The 21,882-nt window shown below is 41.4% G+C and overlaps 1 protein-coding gene across 1 annotated transcript in view; it reads left to right on the plus strand.

Annotated features, from left to right (window-relative positions):
• The window catches only part of ppm1j (protein phosphatase, Mg2+/Mn2+ dependent, 1J), a 52,686-nt gene that overhangs the window by 12,511 nt on the left and 18,293 nt on the right, over positions 1–21,882 (plus strand). Inside the window, exon 2 of the mRNA XM_029671253.2 lies at positions 21,089–21,206. Within this exon, the coding sequence (XP_029527113.1) occupies positions 21,089–21,206 (118 nt within the window). The remainder of the gene's footprint in view (positions 1–21,088; positions 21,207–21,882) is intronic.

Here is a 21,882-nt window from a genome sequence, read left to right on the forward strand (position 1 = left end):
GGGGGGTCAATTAAGGAAGACATCCGCTTCAGCAAACCACTGGAAACCAGGACAACAGGGGAGGATATTTTTAAAGTACTGGACAGCTTTGTGACAAGAAGTGGACTTTGGTGGTCAAGATGTGTTGGTATCTGTACTGATGGCGCAAAAGCCATGACAGGGAGACATGCGTGCAAGCAGTTGCTCCCACTTGGATACACTGCAGCATCCACCAAGAGACTCTTGCTGCCAAGGGAATGCCTGAAAGCGTGAAAGGCGTTTTGGACAGTGAAAATGGTTTTAACTTTGTTAAAGCAAGGCCCCTGAACTCTCGTGTATTTTCTGCATTATTCAATGATATGGGCAGTGACCATGTAACGCTTTTATAACATACAGAAATGCGCTAGTTATCAAGGTGCAAAGTATTGACACGTTTTTTTAAATTGAGAAATGACCTTAAAGATTTCTTTACTGACCTTCATTTTCACTTGTCTGACCTCTTGCATGATGATGAGTTTCTCACACGACTGGCCTATCTGGGTGATGCTTTTTCTCGCCTCAATGATATGAATCTAGGATTACAGGGACTCTCCGCAACTATATTCAGGACACTATTGGGGCTATGATTAAGAAGTTGGTGCTCTTCTCTGTAGGTATTAACAAGGACAACACACACGTCTTTCCATCATTGTATGATTTTTTTTGTGTGCAAATGACCGCAAGCTTACGGACAAGCTGGGTGCGCAATTACGCAGGTACTGTCCCGAAATGGACGACACAAACAACCATTGCAAAATATTTTCAGTCTCCTGCGTGGGAATATGTTTTTGTCGTTCCCGCTTCACGACTGTAATGGTGTGCTTGGACCATGTTAGTTCGTTGGTGATGTGGACACCAAGGAACTTGAAGCTCTCAACCTGCTCCACTGCAGCCTCGTCGAGGAGAATGGAGGCGTGCTCTGTCCTCTTTTTCCTATAGTCCACAATCATCTCCTTCGTCTTGATCACATTGAGGGAGAGGTTGTTGTCCTGGCACCACACGGCCAGGTCTCTAACCTCCTCCCTATAGGCTGTCTCGTTGTCGGTGATCAAGCCTACCACTTGTGTCACCTGCAAATTGAATGATGGTGTTGGAGTCGTTTCTGGCCGTGCAGTCATGAGTGAACAGGGAGTACAGGAGGGGGCTGAGCACGCACCCGAGGGGACCCCTGTGTTGAGGATCAGCAATGCAGATGTGTTGTTGCCTACCCTTACCACCTGAGGGCGGCCCGTCAGGAAGTCCAGGATCCAGTTGCAGAGGGAGGTGTTTAGTCCCAGGGTCCTTAGCTTATTGATGAGCTTTGACAGCACTATGGTGTTGAATGCTGAGCTGTAGTCAATGAATAGCATTCTCACATAGGTGTTCATTTTGTCCATGTGGGAAAGGGCAGTGTGGTCTACAATAGACTGCATCATCTGTGGATCTGTTGGGGCGGTATGCAAATTAGGGTGGGTCTAGGGTTTCTGGGATGATGGTGTTGATGTGAGCCATGACCAGCCTTTCAAAGCACTTCATGGCTACAGACGTGAGTGCTACGGGTTGGTAGTCATTTAGGCAGGTTACCTTAGTGTTCTTGGACACAGGCACTATGGTGGTCTGCTTAAAACATGTTGCTATTACAGACTCGGACAGGGAGAGGTTGAAAATGTCAGTGAAGACACTTGCTAGTTGGTCAGCGCATGCTCGCAGTACACGTCCTGGTAATCTGTCTGGCCCTGTGGCCTTGTGAAGGTTGACCTGTTTAAAGGTCTTACTCACATTGGCTGCAGCTGGTGCTCTCATGCATGTTTCATTGTTATTTGCCTCGACGCAAGCATAGAAATAGTTTAGCTCGTCAGGTAGGCTCGTGTCACTGGGCAGCTCTCGGCTGTGCTTCCCTTTTTAGCCTGTAATGGTTTGCAGGCCCTGCCACATCCGACGAGCGTCAGAGCCGGTGTAGTACGACTCGATCTTAGTCCTGTATTGATGCTTTGCCTGTTTGATGGTTCATCGGAGGGCATAGCGGGATTTCTTATAAGCTTCCGGGTTAGAGTCCCACTCCTTGAAAGCGGCAGCTCTAGCCTTTAGCTCAGTGCGGATGCTGCCTGTAATCCATGGTTTCTGGTTGGGGTATGTACGGTCACTGTGGGGATGACGTCATCGATGCACTTATTGATGAAGCCAATGACAGCTGTGGTGTACTCCTCAATGCCATTGGAGGAATCCCGGAACATATTCCAGTCTGTGCTAGCAAAAGAGTCCTGTAACTTAGCATCTGCTTCATCTGACCACTTTTTTATTGATCTAGTCACAGGTGCTTCCTGCTTTAATTTTTGCTTGTGAGCAGGAATCAGGAGGATAGAATTACGGTCAGATTTGCCAAATGGAGTGTGAGGGAGAGCTTTGTATGAATCTCTGTGTGTGGAGTATAGGTTGTCCAGAGTTTTTTCCCCCTCTGGTTGCACATTTAACATGCTGATGAAAATTTGGTAAGACGGATTAAGTTTCCCTGCATTAAAGTCCCTGGCTACTCGGAGAGCCGCCCCTGAGTGAGCGTTTCATTGTTTGCTTATGGCAGAATACAGCTCACTCAATGCTATCTTAGTGTCAGCCTCTGACTGTGGCTGGCACACACTTACCAATATCTGAACAGGAGAGCCTCATCGAAATTGCAACAAGCTGTTCTGTGAAAATTGAATTTAAATCAGAAGCCACTGCCAGATTTCTGAGTATCCGGTCTTGGCAAATCGCGCGGTTAAGATACTGATGCCCTTTGCAACCACGTACCTATGTGCGAGTGGATTCTCGGCCCTCACTAGCATGAAGACTAAATACAGGCACAGACTGTGTGTGGAAAATAATTTAAGACTGAGATTCTCTCGAGTTATGTGCATCCTTTCAAGCACACCCTTCTCATTAACCTGTGTTGTGTTATTCAGAATTTGATGCCCAAATAAGGTTTTATATGTAAGATTGCTAAATAAAGAGCAAAATAATTGATTATATTATTATTTGTGCCCTGGTCCTATAAGAGCTATTTGTCACTTCCCACGAGCCAAGTTGTGACTCAACCTCCTTATGTTTCATAAATGTATTGTATAGTGTGTGTGTGTGGCAGGCTTTCAATTATGGCAAACAACAACATGTGAGAGTGCGCTGACCCTGGTACGCAGCTGGAGGTTGAATGTTTGAAGGGGTACGGGACTATAAAAAGTTTGGGAACCACTGGTTTAAATGAACAAAAGCTTGAATTAACATAACTCAGGTAATTATCTTAAGCAAATACCTGCTTGCACTTTTTGTGGGCTGTGTATCATTCTATCATTCCTTCTTGTCCACAATGACTCCAAAATCCTTCCAAACCAGGGATTTCACTCATGTAGCACCTGTTTCCACGATGATGTATTCCACCATCACAACCTTTTATTTATCCTGTTACGTTATCTATTTTTGTGTGCGTTAGACTAGCCAGGGAAAGTACACTTGGCAACGTAGTCACACGTGGGGAAGGGAAAATAAGCTCTTCACGTGGACAAATTAGGAATGTTTCAGCACCACACTAATAATGGACAGTTCCCTGCTCCACTACGTGTGTGGTTGGTACTCTAGGCTATCTGGCTCACCGAATGGAATTCGCAACACAACAAGCTCCTGGGCTTGTAAAAAAAAAAATCTGACCCACTTTGCAGGCTAAAGAACTGTCTCTTCGGACTAAAAGCACTCTGGCATCCAGCTCCTTTAGACTCGAGAGAGTCCTTCCCCTCATCTCCTCCAGCTCCTAGCACTCCAGTTCCTAGAAATGTATTTTACCTAGATCACCTATGATGGGGCACTTAACCATGCCTCACTTAACCATGCCTCACACACACACACCACATAATGCATAACTGTAATTGAGGCAAAACTTACAATAGATTTTGCACTGGAATGTTTCTACTATTGCGTTGAACTTTTAATCTTTGTTATTTTACTCTACAGCAGTACTGTGGTTTTTGGCTTTGACTTGTGTTATTAAATTGTTCATGCCCCCTTATTTGAATGCACTTATTGTAAGTTGCTCTGGATAAGAGCGAGTGTTGCAATGTCAATGTAATACCCTCTGGGCATCCATTTAAGCTTATTAACCTCTAAACAGAGAAGGATGCTCATTGTAGAACCTAATGACCCACATGTTTTATTTAAAAATTGCTTCTGGTGCTATCCCTAAGATCTGGGTGCTATCCCTAAGATCTGGAAGGTGGCGCAAGTCCTCCCCATTCACAAAGGCAGGGATACTTCGGACCTAGATAACTACTGCCAAATTTCTGAATTATCTTGCCTTGCAAAATTATTCGAAACACTGGCAAACTCTCAGCTAATAACGGTTTTAACTTCAAATTATATTCTTAATTTGTATTTTTTATTTCACCTTTATTTAACCAGGTAGGCTAGTTTAGAACAAGTTCTCATTTACAACTGCGACCTGGCCAACAAAGTACAGCAGTTCGACACATACAACAACAGAGTTACACATGGAATAAAACACACAGTCAATAATACAGTAGAAAAAAGAAAAGTCTATATACAGTGAGTGCAAATGAGGTAAGGGAGGTAAGGCAATAAATAGGCCATGGTGGCGAAGTATTTACAATATAGCAATTAAACACTGGAATTGTAGATGTGCAGAAGATGAATGTGTGCAAGTAGAGATACTGGGGTGCAAAGGAGCAAGATAAATAAATACAGTATGGGGATGAGGTAGCTTGATGGGCTGTTTACAGATGGGCTATGTACAGGCTCAGTGGAATGTGAGCTGCTCTGACAGCTGGTGCTTAATGCTAGTGAGGGAGATATGAGTCTCCAGCTTCAGTGATTTTTTTGCAGTTTGTTCCAGTCATTGGCAGCAGAGAACTGGAAGGAAAGATGGCCAAAGGGGGAATTGGCTTTGGGGGTGACCAGTGAAATATACCTGCTGGGGTGTGTGCTGCTATGGTGACCAGTGAGCTGGGATAAGGCGGGGCTTTACCTAGCAGAGACTTGTAAATGACCTGGAGCCAGTGGGTTTGGCGACGAGTATGAAGCGAGGGCCAGCCAACAAGAGCGTACAGGTCGCAGGGGTGGGTAGTATATGGGGCTTCGATGACAAAACGGATGGCACTGTGATAGACTGCATCCAATTTGTTGAGTAGAGTGTTTGAGGCTATTTTATAAATGACATCGCCGAAGTCGAGGATCGGTAGGATGGTCAGTTCTACGAGGGTATGTTTGGCAGCATGAGTGAAGGATGCTTTGTTGCAAAATAGGAAGCGGATTCTAAATTTAATTTTGGATTGGAGATGCTTAATGTGAGTCTGGAAGGAGAGTTTACAGTCTAACCAGACACCTAGGTATTTGTAGTTGTCCACATATTTGTAGTTATCCACATAAGTCAGAACCGTCCAGAGTAGTGATGCTGGACGGGCGGGCAGTGATCGGTTGAAGAGCATGCATTTAGTTTTACTAGCATTTAAGAGCAGTTGGAAAGTTGTATGGCATTGAAGCTCATCTGGAGGTTAGTTAACACAGTGTCCAAAGAAGGGCCAAAAGTGTACAGAATGGTGTCGTCTGCGTAGAGGTGGATTAGAGAATCACCAGCAGCAAGAGCGACATCATTGATGTATACAGAGAAGAGAGTCGGCCCGAGAATTGAACCCTGTGCCACCCGCATAGACTGCCAGAGGTCCAGCCAACAGGCCCTCCGATTTGACACACTGAACTCTATCAGAGAAGTAGTTTGTGAACCAGGCGAGGCAAACATTTGAGAAACCAAGGCTGTTGAGTCTGCCAATAAGAATGTGGTGATTGACAGAGTCGAAAGCTTTGGCCAGGTCGATGAATAGGGCTGCAGTAATGTCTCTTATCGATGGCGGTTATGATATCATTTAGGACCTTGAGCATGGCTGAGGTGCACCCATGACCAGCTCTGAAACCAGATTGCATAGCGGAGAAGGTACGGTGGGATTCTAAATGGTCGGTAATCTGTTTGTTAATTTGGCTTTCTAAGACCTTAGAAAGGCAGGGTAGGATAGATATAGGTCTGTAGCAGTTAGGGTCTAGAGTGTCTCCCCCTTTGAAGAGGAGGATGACCGTGGCAGCTTTCCAATCTTTGGGAATCTCAGACGATACGAAAGAGGTTGAACGGGCTATTAATAGGGGTTGCAACAATTTCGGCAGATAATTTTAGAAAGAGAGGGTCCAGATTGTCTTGCCCGGCTGATTAGTAGGGGTCCAGATTTTGCAGCTCTTTTAGAACATCAGCTATCTGGATTTGGGTGAAGGAGAAATGGGGAGGCTTGGGCGAGTTGCTGTGGGGAGTGCAGGGCTGTTGACCGGGTTAGGGGTAGCCAGGTGGAAAGCATGATTATTGAAATTTTAAATTATAGTGGATTTATTGGTGGTGACAGTGTTTCCTAGCCTCAGTGCAGTGGGCAGCTGGGAGGAGGTGCTCTTACTCTCCATGGACTTTACACTGTCCCAGAACCTTTTTGAGTTTGTGCTATAGGATGCAAATTTCTGTTTGAAAAAGCTAGCCTTCGCTTTCCTAACTGCCTGTGTATATTGGTTCCAAACTTCCCTGAAAAGTTACATATCACGGGGGCTATTCGATGCTAATGCAGAACGCCACAGAATGTTTTTGTGCTAGTCAAGGGCAGTAAGGTCTGGAGAGAACCAAGAGCTATATTTGTTCCTGGTTCTACATGTTTTGAAAGGTGTACACCAGTCTGGTTTTAGACCTGGACATTTATGAAACAGTGCTAAATGGCTTGATAAGATAATCCATCCACCTGACAGGTGTGGCATATCAAGAAGCTGATTAAACAGCATGGTCATTACACAGGTGCACCTTGTGCTGGGGACAATAAAATTCCACTCTAAAATGTGCAGCTTTGTCACACAACACACATGTCTCAAGTTTCGAGCGAGCTTGCAATTGGCATGCTGACTGCAGGAATGTCCACCAGAGCTGTTGCCAGAGAATTGAATGTTAATTTCTCTACCATAAACCGCCTTCAATGTCATTTTAGAGAATTTGGCAGTACGTACAACCGGCCTCACAACAGCAGACCATGTATGGCATCGTGTGGACGAGTGGTTTGCTGATGTCAACGTTGTGAACATAGTGCCCGGTGGTGGGGTTATGGTATGGACAGGTATAAGCTACGGACAACAAACACAATTGCATTTTATCGATGATTCCGTGAAGAGATTCTGAGGCCCATTCTGTGACCAACAGATGCATATCTGTATTCCCAGTAATGTGAAATCCATAGATTTGGGCCTAATTTGTTTTTCAATTGACTGATTTCCTCATGAACTGTGACTCAGTAAAATCTTTTAAACTGTTACATGTTGCATTTGTATTTTTGTTCAGTATAAATAATATTGGTCTATCTGCAAAAATCTGTAACGTTCATCTGTATGCAGATGACACTTATGTACGGTATTGCCCCTATTGCTGACCAGGCTATGTCGGAAAAAAATGGAAATGTATGTTTTATGTTGTTTTCTATTTGTTGTAGAAATATGTAAGATGTTTTACATATTTATGCATTGGATGGTTCTCTCAGCGAGCAGGTTCCCGCCTATAAATATATGGGCTTTTGAATTGACAAAATGTTGACGTTTAAAAAAAACAGATGAGCTAGTTAAAAAGTTGATATTGAAAGTAGCCTCTCCCCAAATAGCAGGAAGCAGTTGTACAGACAACTTTCCTGCCAGCTCCTTACTATGGGAGACACCATTTATCAGAATGCAGCAGCTGCTACTCTAAAACCCTTGGCTGCAGTGTACCATAGCGCTCTTTGCTTTATCACAGGTGACAGGTATAATACTCGTCACTGCATCCTTGATAAGAAGGTCGTCTGGACCTCTAAATTCCCGTAGATCACTTCATTTCTCCCTTTTTATTTACAAGCTTCCAACATATCTCACTTCTCTGCTAAAGTATACAAATATGAGGCAGCAAATCTTGTTGTCCCTCTTGTTTTGAATAATTTACAAATCTCATTAAATCTCGAATCCCTGGTGCCAATAGGGCAGTTTAGAATGCTGATGAGGAATGAACTCACTGAAGTTTCCGAGTGTTTTGGTTGATTTGTAATAATTTAATAATGTATCTTGTAGTTTATTTTTTTCAGTTTTATTGAATTATCATATTGATTTGTGAATTATTTGTTCTCAGGGCACCATTGAGAATGAGACCCTGGTCTCAATTGGGCTTACCTCAAAAAAGACAAGTTAAATATACAAAAATAAAGACACAGTTAACTGAGTGAGGCTGGGATAAATGTGAAGCGGCAGTGTGCCGATGTTCATCATTGCAATACAGTTGTTAAGTTAGAAACCCTATGGCAAACCAGACAGCTAGCAATGCTTTTCCAGACTTGGAACAATATGGAACTGTTATGCTGAATATTTTCACATTGGGTGCATACCCCAGACTGTACTGTTCTCGATCACACAGTGCATTCACACACAAGCACGTCCTCGGAGCGGTTGCCTAATAAACGATTTGCAAACAGATCTGCCATGTCATACAGTATGCTGTGAAAGCTTTTGGGTGGGAACAGAGACACAATAAGCCTTACTGTAGTGGAATTCAAAGGACGACTCTAACCTTTTTCAAAGTTGGCATGCTGGAGCTCAAGTCTTTTGAATTATGCTTATAGCAGCAATCCATCTCAGTGAGCATGGCATCAATTAACTGTAACCAGACACTACCTTCCACTAAATTCCACTTTAAAAGCCTTTAGTCAAATTATATTAGATGCATAATGTACAATAGCCAGAAAAGGTCAGGTCATGGTCAATGGTATGCTTGAACACTGCCTAAACAAGACCCTTTTAGAACCTTTTATTAGTGTGTCCCCCCCCCACCACTAAATCTTTTTTTGCCACCCTCCTTATCTCAATTTCAAGAGAACAGCTTACCGCCTCCAAGTTTCATATCAGATCTGATCAACGATCACGTTTCATAAACTATACATATTAGTGAAGTGGTATATACAATAACCAGTCAAAAGTTTGGACACCTACTCATTCAAAGGTTTTTCTTTCAATTGTACTATTTTCTACATTGTAGAATAATAGTGAAGAATTCGAAACTATGCAATAACACGCATGGAATCATGTAGTAACCAAGTAAAAGTGTTAAACAAATCAAAATATATTTTAGATTCTTTGAAGTAGCCACCCTTTGCCTTGATGACAGCTTTGCACACTCTCAGGCAGCTTCATGAGGAATGATTTTCCAACAGTCTTGGAGGAGTTCCCACATATGCTGAGCACTTGTTGGCTGCTTTTCCTTTACTCTGCGGTCAAACTCATCCAAAAACATCTCAATTGGGTTGAGGTCAGGTGATTGTGGAGGCCAAGGTCATCTGATGCAGCACTTCATCACTCTCCTTGGTCAAATAGCCCTTACACAGCCTGCTGGTGTGTTTTGGGTCATTGTCCTGTTGAAAAACAAATGATAGTCCCACTAAGCTCAAACCAGATGGGATTGCGTATCGTTGCAGAATGTTGTGATAGCCATGCTGGTTAAGTGTGCATTGCATTCTAAATAAATCACTGACAGGGTCACCAGCAAAGGACCCCCACACCATCACTCCTCCTCCATGCTTCACGGTGTGAACCACACATGCGAAGATCCTCCGTTCACCTACTCTGCGTCTCACAAAGACACAGCAGTTGGAACCAAAAATCTCAAATTTGGACTCATCAGACGAAAGGACAGATTTCCACCGGTCTAATGTCCATTACTCGTGTTTCTTGGCCCAAGCAAGTCTCTTCTTATTATTGGTGTCCTTTAGTAGTGGTTTCTTTGCAGTAATTCGACCACAAAGGCCTGTTTTACGCAGTCTCCTCTGAACAGTTGATGTCAATGTTTGTTACTTGAACTCTGTGAAGCATTTATTTGGGCTGCAATCTAAGGTGCAGTTAACTCTAACTCTGACCTTCATGTCTTAAAGTAATGATGGACTGTTGTTTCTCTTTGCTTATTTGAGCTGTTCTTGCCATAATATGGACTTGGTCTTTTACCAAATAGTGCTATTTTCTGTATACCACCCTACCTTGTCACAACACAACTGATTGGCTCAAACACATTAAGAAGGAAAGAAATTCCACAAATTAACTTTTAACAAGGCACACAAATTGCATTCCAGGTGACTACATCTTGAGAGAATGCCAAGATTGTGCTCAGCTGTCATCAAGGCAAAGGGTGGCTACTTTGAAGAATCTCAAATATGAAATATATTTTTGATTTGTTTAACACCTTTTTTGGTTACTACATGATTCCATGTGTTATGTCATAGTTTTGAGGTCTTCACTATTTGTTCTACAATGTAGAAAATAGTAAAAATAAAGAAAAGGTGTCCAAACTTTTGATTGGTACTGTATATGTGTATTATATACACCTCACATGCAACCCATGATAAGACTATGAACAAAGTATATTAAAACTGAATATGACTCCATAAAGGTGATTTAGCCATGTGCAAGGAAGCATTTAGTTACACTTTATATTTGACTAGTAGGAAAAGTCTGAGAATTGCAAATATTTAATATCATTGTAAAATTAATGGATTTACATACAAGGCATAAGCTTAAGTTACAAGGCATTAACACGCAATACAACGCATTATTCTAGACATAAATATCTAAGACAAAGTATGAACAAAACAGGCCCACTAGGCCATACAACCTTTTTCCATGGGCAGGTTACAGGATAAGAGACAATGTCATTTCATTCCATTTATTCCAGAACGTACTTGTTTGTATTCAGAATTAGGGGTTGACCAACCACAGGCAAAACCAAAACTAATATAACTAAAATATCAGATCGAACCAACCTCCTCAAGAGTAGGTCACATCTACATGTGATGTCCTGAGGTGGTGGGCTGAGTACTCAGTTACTGGCGCAACGCTCCTACCCACCAGGCTACCTGCCGCCCCGGGGGTCAGGGCTGACTGGCCCCTATCTATGTGCGTGCACGTGGGTGGAGTGGATTTCTTTGGAACAGCTGACACCTTTTGGTAACATATATCCTCACATCGGTCCCACTCCCATTCACAAGGGGGTAAATACGTTTTTTTTCATTTCATTTTATGAAAGCAAGGGAGGGTCACTTTCCCTTGCTAGTAGTAGCTAGCTGGCAGCCCTGGCTAGCTGCATGGTCTTAGCCTGGCTAAAAACATAGCCATGTAAAGTAATCAGATTTATATATATTTTTTTAAATATGCCCTGGCAAATATTCTTATACTGGCCGGTGTAACCTAAAATATTATCCCAGTTTGATATGCTGCTTTTATATTCATTTCAATATCAGCTAAAAATAGAACATCATGTTTTGGGGGAGAAAAAAGCTCATGGCTAGCTAGTTGGCTACAGCAGGTTCACCATTTCACAATAGCCTGGAATCACTAGTTATTACTTCTAAATAAAATACCTTTTTGGGTGGATTCTTGTTGTTTGGGTTACTTACTTAAATTTGGATATCAATGCAAAATAGACTACTTTGATGAATGGACTATACTAGACTATTTGACTATATAGACTACAGGTTAGATCAAGGAACCAAGTGAACACACTGCCCCCACACTGTGGAAGGAATGATTCGCTGCGTCTTCATTTTCAGGTAGTACAAAGGTATGTGAATGAAGTAGCGTATTACAAGGAGCCACCCTTTTTGCAACACTGCCCTACATGCTCCATACCGTCGGTCTTCGTAGTGTGTGAATTTACCCTAAAAGCCTTTTGTATTGTTGGGCCATTTGCCATCTGGCCATGAATAACCCTTTTCCACTCCTATTATTTTTTCAGAGAAGTTGAGGTTGAGGCCATGTCATGCAGGTCCTGCAATACAATGACTCACTGTTAGCACCATGCTTGAAAAGCTGTGACAGGAAACCACAGACATCTCAGACAGGAAGAGATCATCTTGACTTTTGGTGATAAGCTCATGAGTGGCTTTTTAGAAAACTCATTATAAATGAATATCCAAACTCGTGAAGGGTTATTCTGACCACCAAGATCACTTTGTAAAACATGTGACTCTCCTTTTTATCACATTTCTGTACATGAGATGAAGGCAAACATGAGGCCGTGGTTAAGTCAAATGTAATCATCATCACTCTTGGTTTGTGAGGTAGGTTAAATTGTGTTGAGAGAATTAATAATATAATTGGAACACAAAATGTAGATGGTAAAGGAAGTGTCATCATTACCTAGAAAAAGGAATGACCCATTCTCATCTCTGTTCTTAAAAAAAAATAGGCAATCTGATGAGGAACTCAGTGAAACTTGAGGTTTCCTCTTTTGAAAGTCCCCTACATGAGTTAACAAGATTCAAACACAGATGTGCTCGTTTAACACGGGAAAAGTATTTCAGTTACATGACTGAAACCTTAAGATAAAAATGTCACAAATTGAATAGAACCGCATCTTCATTGTTTTGTTTTGTTTTCTTACATTATTAAGGCCAGGGAATGACTGGCTTGCACTTGATGGACTCACTCAAACGGGTGACTATTTTCTTGTAGGCATACAGTACATTCCTTGGTTGCCAAATGAGTTATGATCAAATATATTGCATATGTCACTCATGCAAAAGAAATCCCATGCATTTGCCTAGGAAGATGTTACATTTAGTGAACATTTTGAAAAAGCTGCATGGTTCTAAGGAATAGGCCTACAGCCTTAGTGCCAACTCAGACAAAAGACTTGACTTTAGCACAAACAGACTATGCATCTAGCAGGCTAAAAGAAACAGGCCTCTCTAACCCAAAGTATGATATTGGCAAACCGGTTGCAGATGTGTTGTAAAGAATGTAAAACATGGAACTACATGACCCTGGCCTGGCTTCAAACTTTGGAACATGAATTCGAAGTCATCGTGGTCATGTAAACTTTGAGGCTCACGATGACTTCTATTTCATGTCCGCGTCATCAGGATTAATGCACCCCTGGCCACTGCACTACGGTGCCAGTTTACTGCTTTCAACTGATTAAACTGGATGGCTTTTTATAATCCAGATTTGGGCAGCCATAGCTTTTTCTGCCTTATATTAGAACACTCATCTCTGAGCATCAAACCAAACAGGGATCATTTTCCTCAGCAATGGTTCTACCATTTGAAATATCATTTATTTTGCCAAACGTGACGTAGTCCTTTTGCCACCCTTCACATAGCAAGATATAGGTTAGCTTAGTAATGATTTCTGAACTAGCTGTAGGCTATATGCTTTATTCAGGGTTTATGAAAGCTTCACTAACCGCTTGAAACTAGGGGGCACCTTTTATTTTTGGAAAAATAACGTTCCCAAAGTAAACGGCCTATTTCTCAGGACCAGATGCTAGAATATGCATCTAATTGACAGCTTAGGATAGAAAACACTCTTAATGTTCCAAAACTGTCAAAATATTGTCTGTGAGTATAACAGCACTGAAATTGCTGGTGAAACCCTGAGGAAAATCCAAATCAGGAAGTGGCTCTTATTTTGAAACCGTTGTGTTCCTATGCACCCCTATTGGCCATTGAAATGCGCGCACACTCTCCACAGAGTCGGCAGAAAACAGATGTTTCTAGTTTTCAGGGATACAATATTTTCAACCTAACTTACGTTTCCTCTGAAACAGAAATGGGGACTCTGCTCAGGCTCCGTTTCTTCTTTCCATGAAGCAGCTGCCTGCAGCTGGCTGCCGAGAGTCAATGCACTGTCTTTACTTTACCTAGCTAGCACAACAGCTAAATAGCTAGTTAACCATGCTAACCATTTAGCTAAAATTAGTTAGCAAAAAAGAATTATGGGCTGTATTCGATTATGGAGTGTTTTACATTTTCTTTCATCTTGCTAGCTAGTTATATAGCTGTGGCCATTTAGTATCAACAAGGGCTTTCTACAACAATAGCAACATTAGCGCTGCTAGCTAGCGAACATTGGTTATCTAGACCATAAAGCAAGACACATGAACATGCATTGCCAAACAACACTACCCACACCTTCTGGTTTGGAATATTTTAACAATGCGGAGTGGCTGACGACTTCAAGATCTTTGCTGTGTGAACACAAAATAGATTGACTGCCGACACTCTGTTCAGAGGGGCTAAGTACTCTCTGCATGCAAATGTTTGACAATCCTACCAGTGTGTCGGTGTGTCTGAGCCCTGAAGCATTTTCATTTGTCCTTGTTTAGTGTGAGAACATTGTGAAAAGGTGAGTCAGTATTTTGATTCTGCTCACTCAAATACACTCATCCTAATGATCCTAGATAGGTGGCCATTGTACAATATGTACCAGATTGTGTAGTTTTGTCCTTGTCTATTTAGTTCTGTGCTTGTCTACTTACTCTCTACGTATTATGTCACATTTTCTGTTTTGTGTGGACCCCAGGAAGAGTGTTGCATGAGCAACAGCTAATGGGGATACTAATAAATATCTAACCAACTGGTTTGTTTACTTATCACCCATCCTCTCTAGTGATGCATTCTAGTGATGCATTCTCTCCTCTATCGTATACGACTGGCGTCAGGGCACAGCTGTATCAAACAGGCTCTCGCTCTTCTCTCTACACTACTCTTACTACATCATTAATCCTCTCTGTAAAAGTGTTTCTGGGGACACTTTAAGGGTAATACTCCAAATTGTCCAAGATACCAGTAATTGAATCTGAAAATGTTATGTAACAGAGTGGCTTGACCCTGTTGGATCCTCGCACTGAAGTGGCAGAGAGTCATCGGTTTTCAGCTTTAATGGTACAACAGCGGTGACACCTTTTGGAAGCCCCTGTTCGCAAGGATAATGGCTTTGCTCTAATGCAATGCATGACTTCATTCCATTTCAGTGTCCTGTAAAGTAAACACTGCAGTGGTCTGAGGTGAAGGGGGAGAGCTGGAAACTGTCCTCTGTGGCCAAATAATCTTAAAGAGCGAACTCATAGATTCCAAATGTGTTGGTCTGTTGCTCATTAAGGAAAAACGAGATTTCAGTCTTGGGGGTGTTGTTATCTTACCCTGGCAGTTGCTGTTGTTTGTCACTCTTAAGACACCGCAACAACCTACTAACTAGGCTACTGCTTCCTAGAAATAGGTTTTTATTTATTCTCACCAAAGAAAATAAGTGAAAGACAAAACAGTACAGATAAACTGGTAAAAACAGTGTGCAAAAGCGCTTATATGAAAAGCACACCACATCTAAGTACAGAAATGTTTTGTTCAAATCAGCTAAGCAAATCAATTATAATTGTACATGATATAGTCATGTGTGAGAGAGTCAGCCTACATGGAGAGGATTATTTTGTAGTTTGGTTCATCAGGCTATTAGCCTCTTGAAATTATTGAGGGATGAGGTTTTTTGCATTGTGAAGATATGAATTCCAGAGTATGGTACCTCCTGTATCTGATAGAGAATTGACTATGTGAGGTGTGACAGAGGGAAGGCTAGAGATTATCGCAGTGTCTTGTGTTACTTGTGTTACAGTTGTGTTACAGTTGAAGTCAGAACTTTACATACACCTTAGCCAACTACATTTAAACTCAGTTTCACAATTCCTGGCATTTCATCCAAGTAAAAATTCCCTGTCTTAGTCCAGTTAGGATCCCCACTTTATTTTAAGAATGTGAAATGTCAGAATAATAGTAGAGAGAATGATTTATTTCAGCTTTTATCACATTCCTAGTGGGTCAGAAGTTTACAGGCACTCAATTAGTATTTGGTAGCATAGCCTTTAAATTGTTTAAACTGGGTCAAACGTTTCAGGTAGCCTTCCATAAGCTTCCCACAATAATTTGGGTGAATTTTGGCCCATTTATCATGACCGAGCTGGTGTAACTGAGTCAGGTTTGTAGGCCTCCTTGCTCGCACACGCTTTTTCAGTTCTGCCCACAAATATTCTATAGTATTGAGGTCAGGGCTTGTGATGGCCACTCCAATTCCTTGACTTTGTTGTCCTTAAGCCATTTTGCCACAACTTTGGAAGGTATGCTTGTGGTCATTGTCCATTTGGAAGACCCATTTAAGACCAAGCTTTAACTTCCTGACTGAAGTCTTGATGTTGCTTCAATATATCCACATATTTTTCCTCCCTCATGATGCAATCTATTTTGTGAAGTGCACCAGTCTCTCCTGCAGCAAAGCACCCCCAGAACATGATACTGCCACCCCCGTGCTTCACGGTTAGGATGTTGTTCTTCAGCTTGCAAGCCTCCCCCTTTCTCCTCCAAAACACAATGATGGTCATTATGGCCAAACAGTTCTATTTTTGTTTCATCAGACCAGAGGACATTTCTCCAAAAAGTACGATCTTTGTCCCCATGTGCAGTTGCAAACCATAGTCTGGCTTTTTTATGGCGGTTTTGGAGCAGTGGCTACTTCCTTGCTGAGCAGCCTTTCAGGTTATGTCAATATAGGACTTGTTTTACTGTGGATAAATATACTTTTGCACTGGTTTCCTCCAGCATCTTCACAAGGTCTTTAGCTGTTCTGGGATTGATTTGCAATTTTCACACCAAAGTACATTCATCTCTAGGAGACGGAACAAATCTTCTTCCTGAGCAGTATGACGGCTGCGTGGTCCCATGGTGTTTATGATTGAGTACTATTATTGTTTGTACAGAAGAACATGGTACCTTGTGGAGTTCTACAACAATAAAATCTGAGGTCTTGGCTGATTTCTTTTGATTTTCCCATGATGTCAAGCAAAGAGGCACTGGGTTTGAAGGTAGGGCTTGAAATACATCCACAGGTACACCTCCAATTGACTCAAATGATGTCAATTAGCCTATCAGAAGCTTTTTCTAGATTTTTTTCCAAGCTGTTTAAAGGCACAGTCAACTTAGTGTATGTAAACTTCTGAGCCAATGGAATTGTGATACAGTGAATAAGTGAAATAATCTGTCTGTAAACAACTGTTGGAAAAATTACTTGTGTCATGCACAAAGTAGATGTCCTAACCGACTTGCCAAAACTATAGTTTGTTAACAAGACATTTGTGGAGTGGTTGAAAAAGGAGTTAATGACTCCAACCTAAGTGTATGTAAACTAACCCAACTTCAACTGTATATAGATGGATTTCAGAATTAGCCTGGAAGAATCCATTGAAGGGTTTAGGTAAACTGTCTGGGAGGTATGATTAGTTGTAGGTGCATAATTGGTATACATTTAATGTTGTAAATAGACAAGATGTTGATTTTATTAAATAAGGTACAGTGGAGCCAGGTAATTAGAGAAGGTGGCTAGTCTTGCACATTTCTTTTGTATAATGTGTCATTTGTGTAGGCTTGGGGTTAAAAGCTGTTTTGTAGCCTCTTGGACCTAGACTTGGCGCTCTAGTACCGCTTGCCATGCGGTAGCAGAGAGAACAGACTGACTAGGGTGGCTGGAGTCTTTGACCATTTTTAGGGCCTTACTCTGACACCGCCTGGTATAGAGGTCCTGGATTGCAGGAAGCTTAGCCCCAGTGTTGTACTGGGCCGTACGCACTAGGGCTGGGAAATATGGCTAAAATGTCATTGTATGGTATTTTTCAAATTTACTGTATTTTATGTTTTTGATTTATAAAAGTTATACATTTGCTTCATGAGAAGTGCATGACCCTAGGGTGACAAAACATACAGTGGGGAGAACAAGTATTTGATACACTGCCGATTTTGCAGGTTTTCCTACTTACAAAGCATGTAGAGGTCTGTAATTTTTATCATAGGTACACTTCAACTGTGAGAGACGGAATCTAAAACAAAAAATTCCAGAAAATCACATTGTATGATTTTTTAAAAAGTATTAATTGGTTGTTTTGATATTTCAAACTGCAGTTCCTGATCACATCTGGTGTGGGTGTACAAAATCAACACTCACGCAATGGCGGATGCATGTGCTCGAGCGGTCTGGTCTGCATAGACACCGCTCCCCATTGCAAAATAAATGTACACATACATGTTATTCAATCATTGCACCCATACGCATCTGCGCTAAAATAGAACTTTGTTCTATTTGTGATGCTTGATAGGCTGCAAGTACCGCCTTTCCCATCGTTTTGGTTTTTAGGAGCATATACCCACGTGCCATCTCCTCATTCATTTTTAGGAACATATACCCACGTGGGTGATTAAAAGATGAACTGCAGTCCACATTCCATTCGGTAGTGGTAATGCACCTAAAAGTTGGTTGCCAACTGCCATATAAAGTCCAAAAAAGAAGAAGCCTGAAGGCAGAGATTACTAGAAACAAACTAGGTTTACCCTTTTATCTGTGGATTAATTGTTTGAGTAGAGGACCTTGTGCATTTCAGGTAAAATAACAACCAAATGTTTATATCCCAGGACAAATTAGCAAGCAACAGCAAGCTTGCTAGCTAAATTGCCATAAATGTTTAATGCTTTTTGACCTGTCCCCAAATTAATGTAGTTGGTTCAGAGTTTGTTTTGATATTTCAACATGCCTGTCCTGATCGCGTCTGGTGTGGGTAGACTAAAATCAACTTGCAGACACACGCGCGAGCAAGTAGTTTGGTCTGCATGTAAGGTGTTTGGTGCAGCATTTCTAAATTTCAAAAATGTGTATGAAAACTAGTAGTGGATTGCAGGCTATCAACTCTGCTGCTATATATTACCAGAGTGTGCGTATGTCTGCCAGTGTTTCATAGCGAATCATGTTACAAAACAGGATGCTCACGAATGGGTTTGGAATTATGGAATATTGACAAGTGGCAGTTGGGATACAAGTGTGCATCGTCTCAATTGTCATTTTGCCCAAAACAGTGGCAGACTCCGTGCGTTACATGGGCAGGAGGTCATAGAACTGAGTACTGGCACATCATATTTTCTAGTTAGCCTACCTCTGTTAGAGGAATTTAATTCCTATATGTTCGTTAACCAATTCAATTATAACAAAGCAGAACACTGTCTGTTTCTAAGAATTTGTAAGGTTCTTATTTGCATAAAATAGACAGAGATCAGTCTCAAAATTAATCAATAGCGTTTATTCCCGAGAGCTCTGGCCATGTACATTGGTTTATATACCTCACATTTCGTCATAAATGTCCCTCGTCCTCTGAGATACAATGGCAATATAGTTCACAAGCCTTCTCACATTATCTGCCACCTGTTAAACAATCTACTACAAGCTCAAGGTCTCTCCCCTCCCTGGGTGGGGACAGAATGTCCTGTAAGGAACACAGTATTCCAGCCGGTCTGACGACAGCTCCATTCGTTTCTAACAAGGAACAGAAAGTCCTTGTTCTAATTCTTGACTAAAACTACACACCTTATATTCAGTATTAGGATTATAATAAGATGTATACATTCATACAGTAACAGAGTAGTATTCTGTTTAGTTATAATTCTAAGATAAATATATACATAATTAAGTCATTATGAGTAGGCTACCGGCACCTGTTTCAGTCAAAGTCCAGCACTGGTCAGACTCGAGTGTTCACTACACATCAGCAAGTGGCCACTCCATAAAGGGTTCAGGGGCTAAGTGTTCTTTTAACAACATTGGCGATGCGTTTTCTTATGTAAACAAGTCCAAGGCGCTGCGTAATGTGGGCAGGTCTGTCTCACAGTGTTTGTCAGTGCATGACAAATCTCCATATGTATTACAATCCTGTGTCAGTGGGCATAATCAAAATAAAAATCCAACCCCATGTCATGACAAACTCAGGTACACAAATATCACAAAACTCTGTTTTGGAATATACTACCTTTATGACCCAAATGATCCTACTTAGACTTTTTAGCTCTGGGATAAATGTTGACTCGTATCGATGCCACGGGTTGTTTTCAACGAGAGAAGTTGGTTCTTGCGCTCAGTTTCCCTTTAAAGCATCTACAGTGGGACAAAGTATTTAGTCAGCCACCAATTGTGCAAGTTCTCCCACTTAAAAAGATGAGGCCTGTAATTTTCATCATAGGTACACTTCAACTATGACAGACAAAATGAGGAAAGAAAATCACATTGTAGGATTTTTTATGAATTTATTTGCAAATTATGGTGGAAAATAAGTATTTGGTCACCTACAAACAAGCAAGATTTCTGGCTCTCACAGACCTGTAACTTCTTCTTTAAGATGCTCCTCTGTCCTCCACTCGTTACCTGTATTAATGGCACCTGTTTTAACTTGTTATCAGTATAAAAGACACATGTCCACAACCTCAGTCTTTTGTTATTGACAAAATACTTATTTTCCACCATAATTTGCAAGTAAATTCATTAAAAATCCCACAATGTGATTTTCTTTTCTCATTTTGTCTGTCATAGTTGAAGTGTACCTATGATGGAAATTACAGGCCTCTCATCTTTTTAAGTGGGAGAACTTGCACAATTGGTGGCTGACTAAATACTTTTTTGCCCCACTGTATATCTAATACATGTTAATGGATGGTATAATATTAGCTACCGTAAGATTACACAAGTATGAGCAAAAAGCACTGCCTCTTCCACCCCTCCTCCGACTACTGCAGTGTCTACTCCCACATTCTGTACAAGCACAGCCACTGGTCCACTGAGATGGTCAGAATATGAAGTCATGCTTTATAAAGCCATTATCGTTAGGGATAGGCCAGTAATGAAAACACTTAATTCCAGTCGCAGTCCTGCAGCTTCCCTAAGCACTACCCACTGGGCACAGACGTCAGTTCAACGTCTAGTTTGCTTTACATTTGGTTGAGTTGTCAACTAGTGTGAATTCAACAAAACATTTCACCATGTCGTTGGATTTTAGGTTAGAAGTTGGGTTACTTTTTTTCAAATCCAATCCATTTTCCACATTGATTCAACGTCATCACATTGAATGTTTTTGTTAAAATGACATGGAAACAACATTTATTCAACCAGTATTTGCCCAGTGGGTATCTGCTTCTTTCTTATGTTTTGTACATAAATCGTAACATTACCATCTCCCCATGATAGAAATGAAACAATGTCTGCCACTCTGATATGCTCTGAACACTGATTTATCTGAGCCGCACCTTGTTTTTTGTTTTTTTCTGTCCATCACCTGAACCAGGGGAGTGCATATACATTTTCTTATAGATGGATGACCTCCCCATACCTTCTCTACCCCCATTCCCCTCAGGACCATCAATGCTGGGAAGAGCATGCTGAATGAGGACCAGGCGTCCTGTGAGCTGCTCTACGTGAAGAAGCTGAGCAACAAAAAACAGCGTAACTCCACACTGCTGGACGACAATGGGGTGAGACTACTGGAATCAGTTCTAGTCATTATATAAATAGAACACTGGTAAGGCTCATTGACTGAGTCTACAGCACTACAATAGGAGAGAGGGTAAAGCATACCAGCCTGGTCTGATAGACTAGACCTAACATAGTAAATGTAAATCCAGGACATCCAAATTGGTATGATAAGTTACATTTGGTACGGTTAAATAAGACCGATATGTACTTAATGCAAAAATGAAAGTTGGGTGGATGGCATAACGCAAATGTCTAGCAACCCAAAGGTTTCGAGTTCGAATCAAATAACGGGCAACTTTAGCATTTTAGCTAATTAGCAACTTGCAACTACTTAGCATGTTAGCTAACCCTAACATTCCCACTAACCCTAACCCTTTTCACGAGTGAATTCCAAATATCTCTAACGATTGCCCAAGCGTGAGATTTTTTGAATGTGTGTGATGTCGGAATATACTCACTGTTCCATGTGATTGTTACACAACAGGACAGTTAACCCATGCTGCCCTCAAACCAAAGCATGCTGTCTGCAAATTATCTATAGGCTGTGTTTCAAATTGCCATTTCAAATTATTTTCTAAGTTTGAATTGAGGTGTGCTCCCCTCCTCATTAATTCACATAGAAGTAGCCCATTTCACTGTTGACAACAATTTAAAGTTTCAGGCATCACTGAGCCG

This window comes from Oncorhynchus nerka, linkage group LG2 (assembly GCF_034236695.1).
Source record: "Oncorhynchus nerka isolate Pitt River linkage group LG2, Oner_Uvic_2.0, whole genome shotgun sequence".
Lineage (NCBI taxonomy): Eukaryota > Metazoa > Chordata > Actinopteri > Salmoniformes > Salmonidae > Oncorhynchus > Oncorhynchus nerka.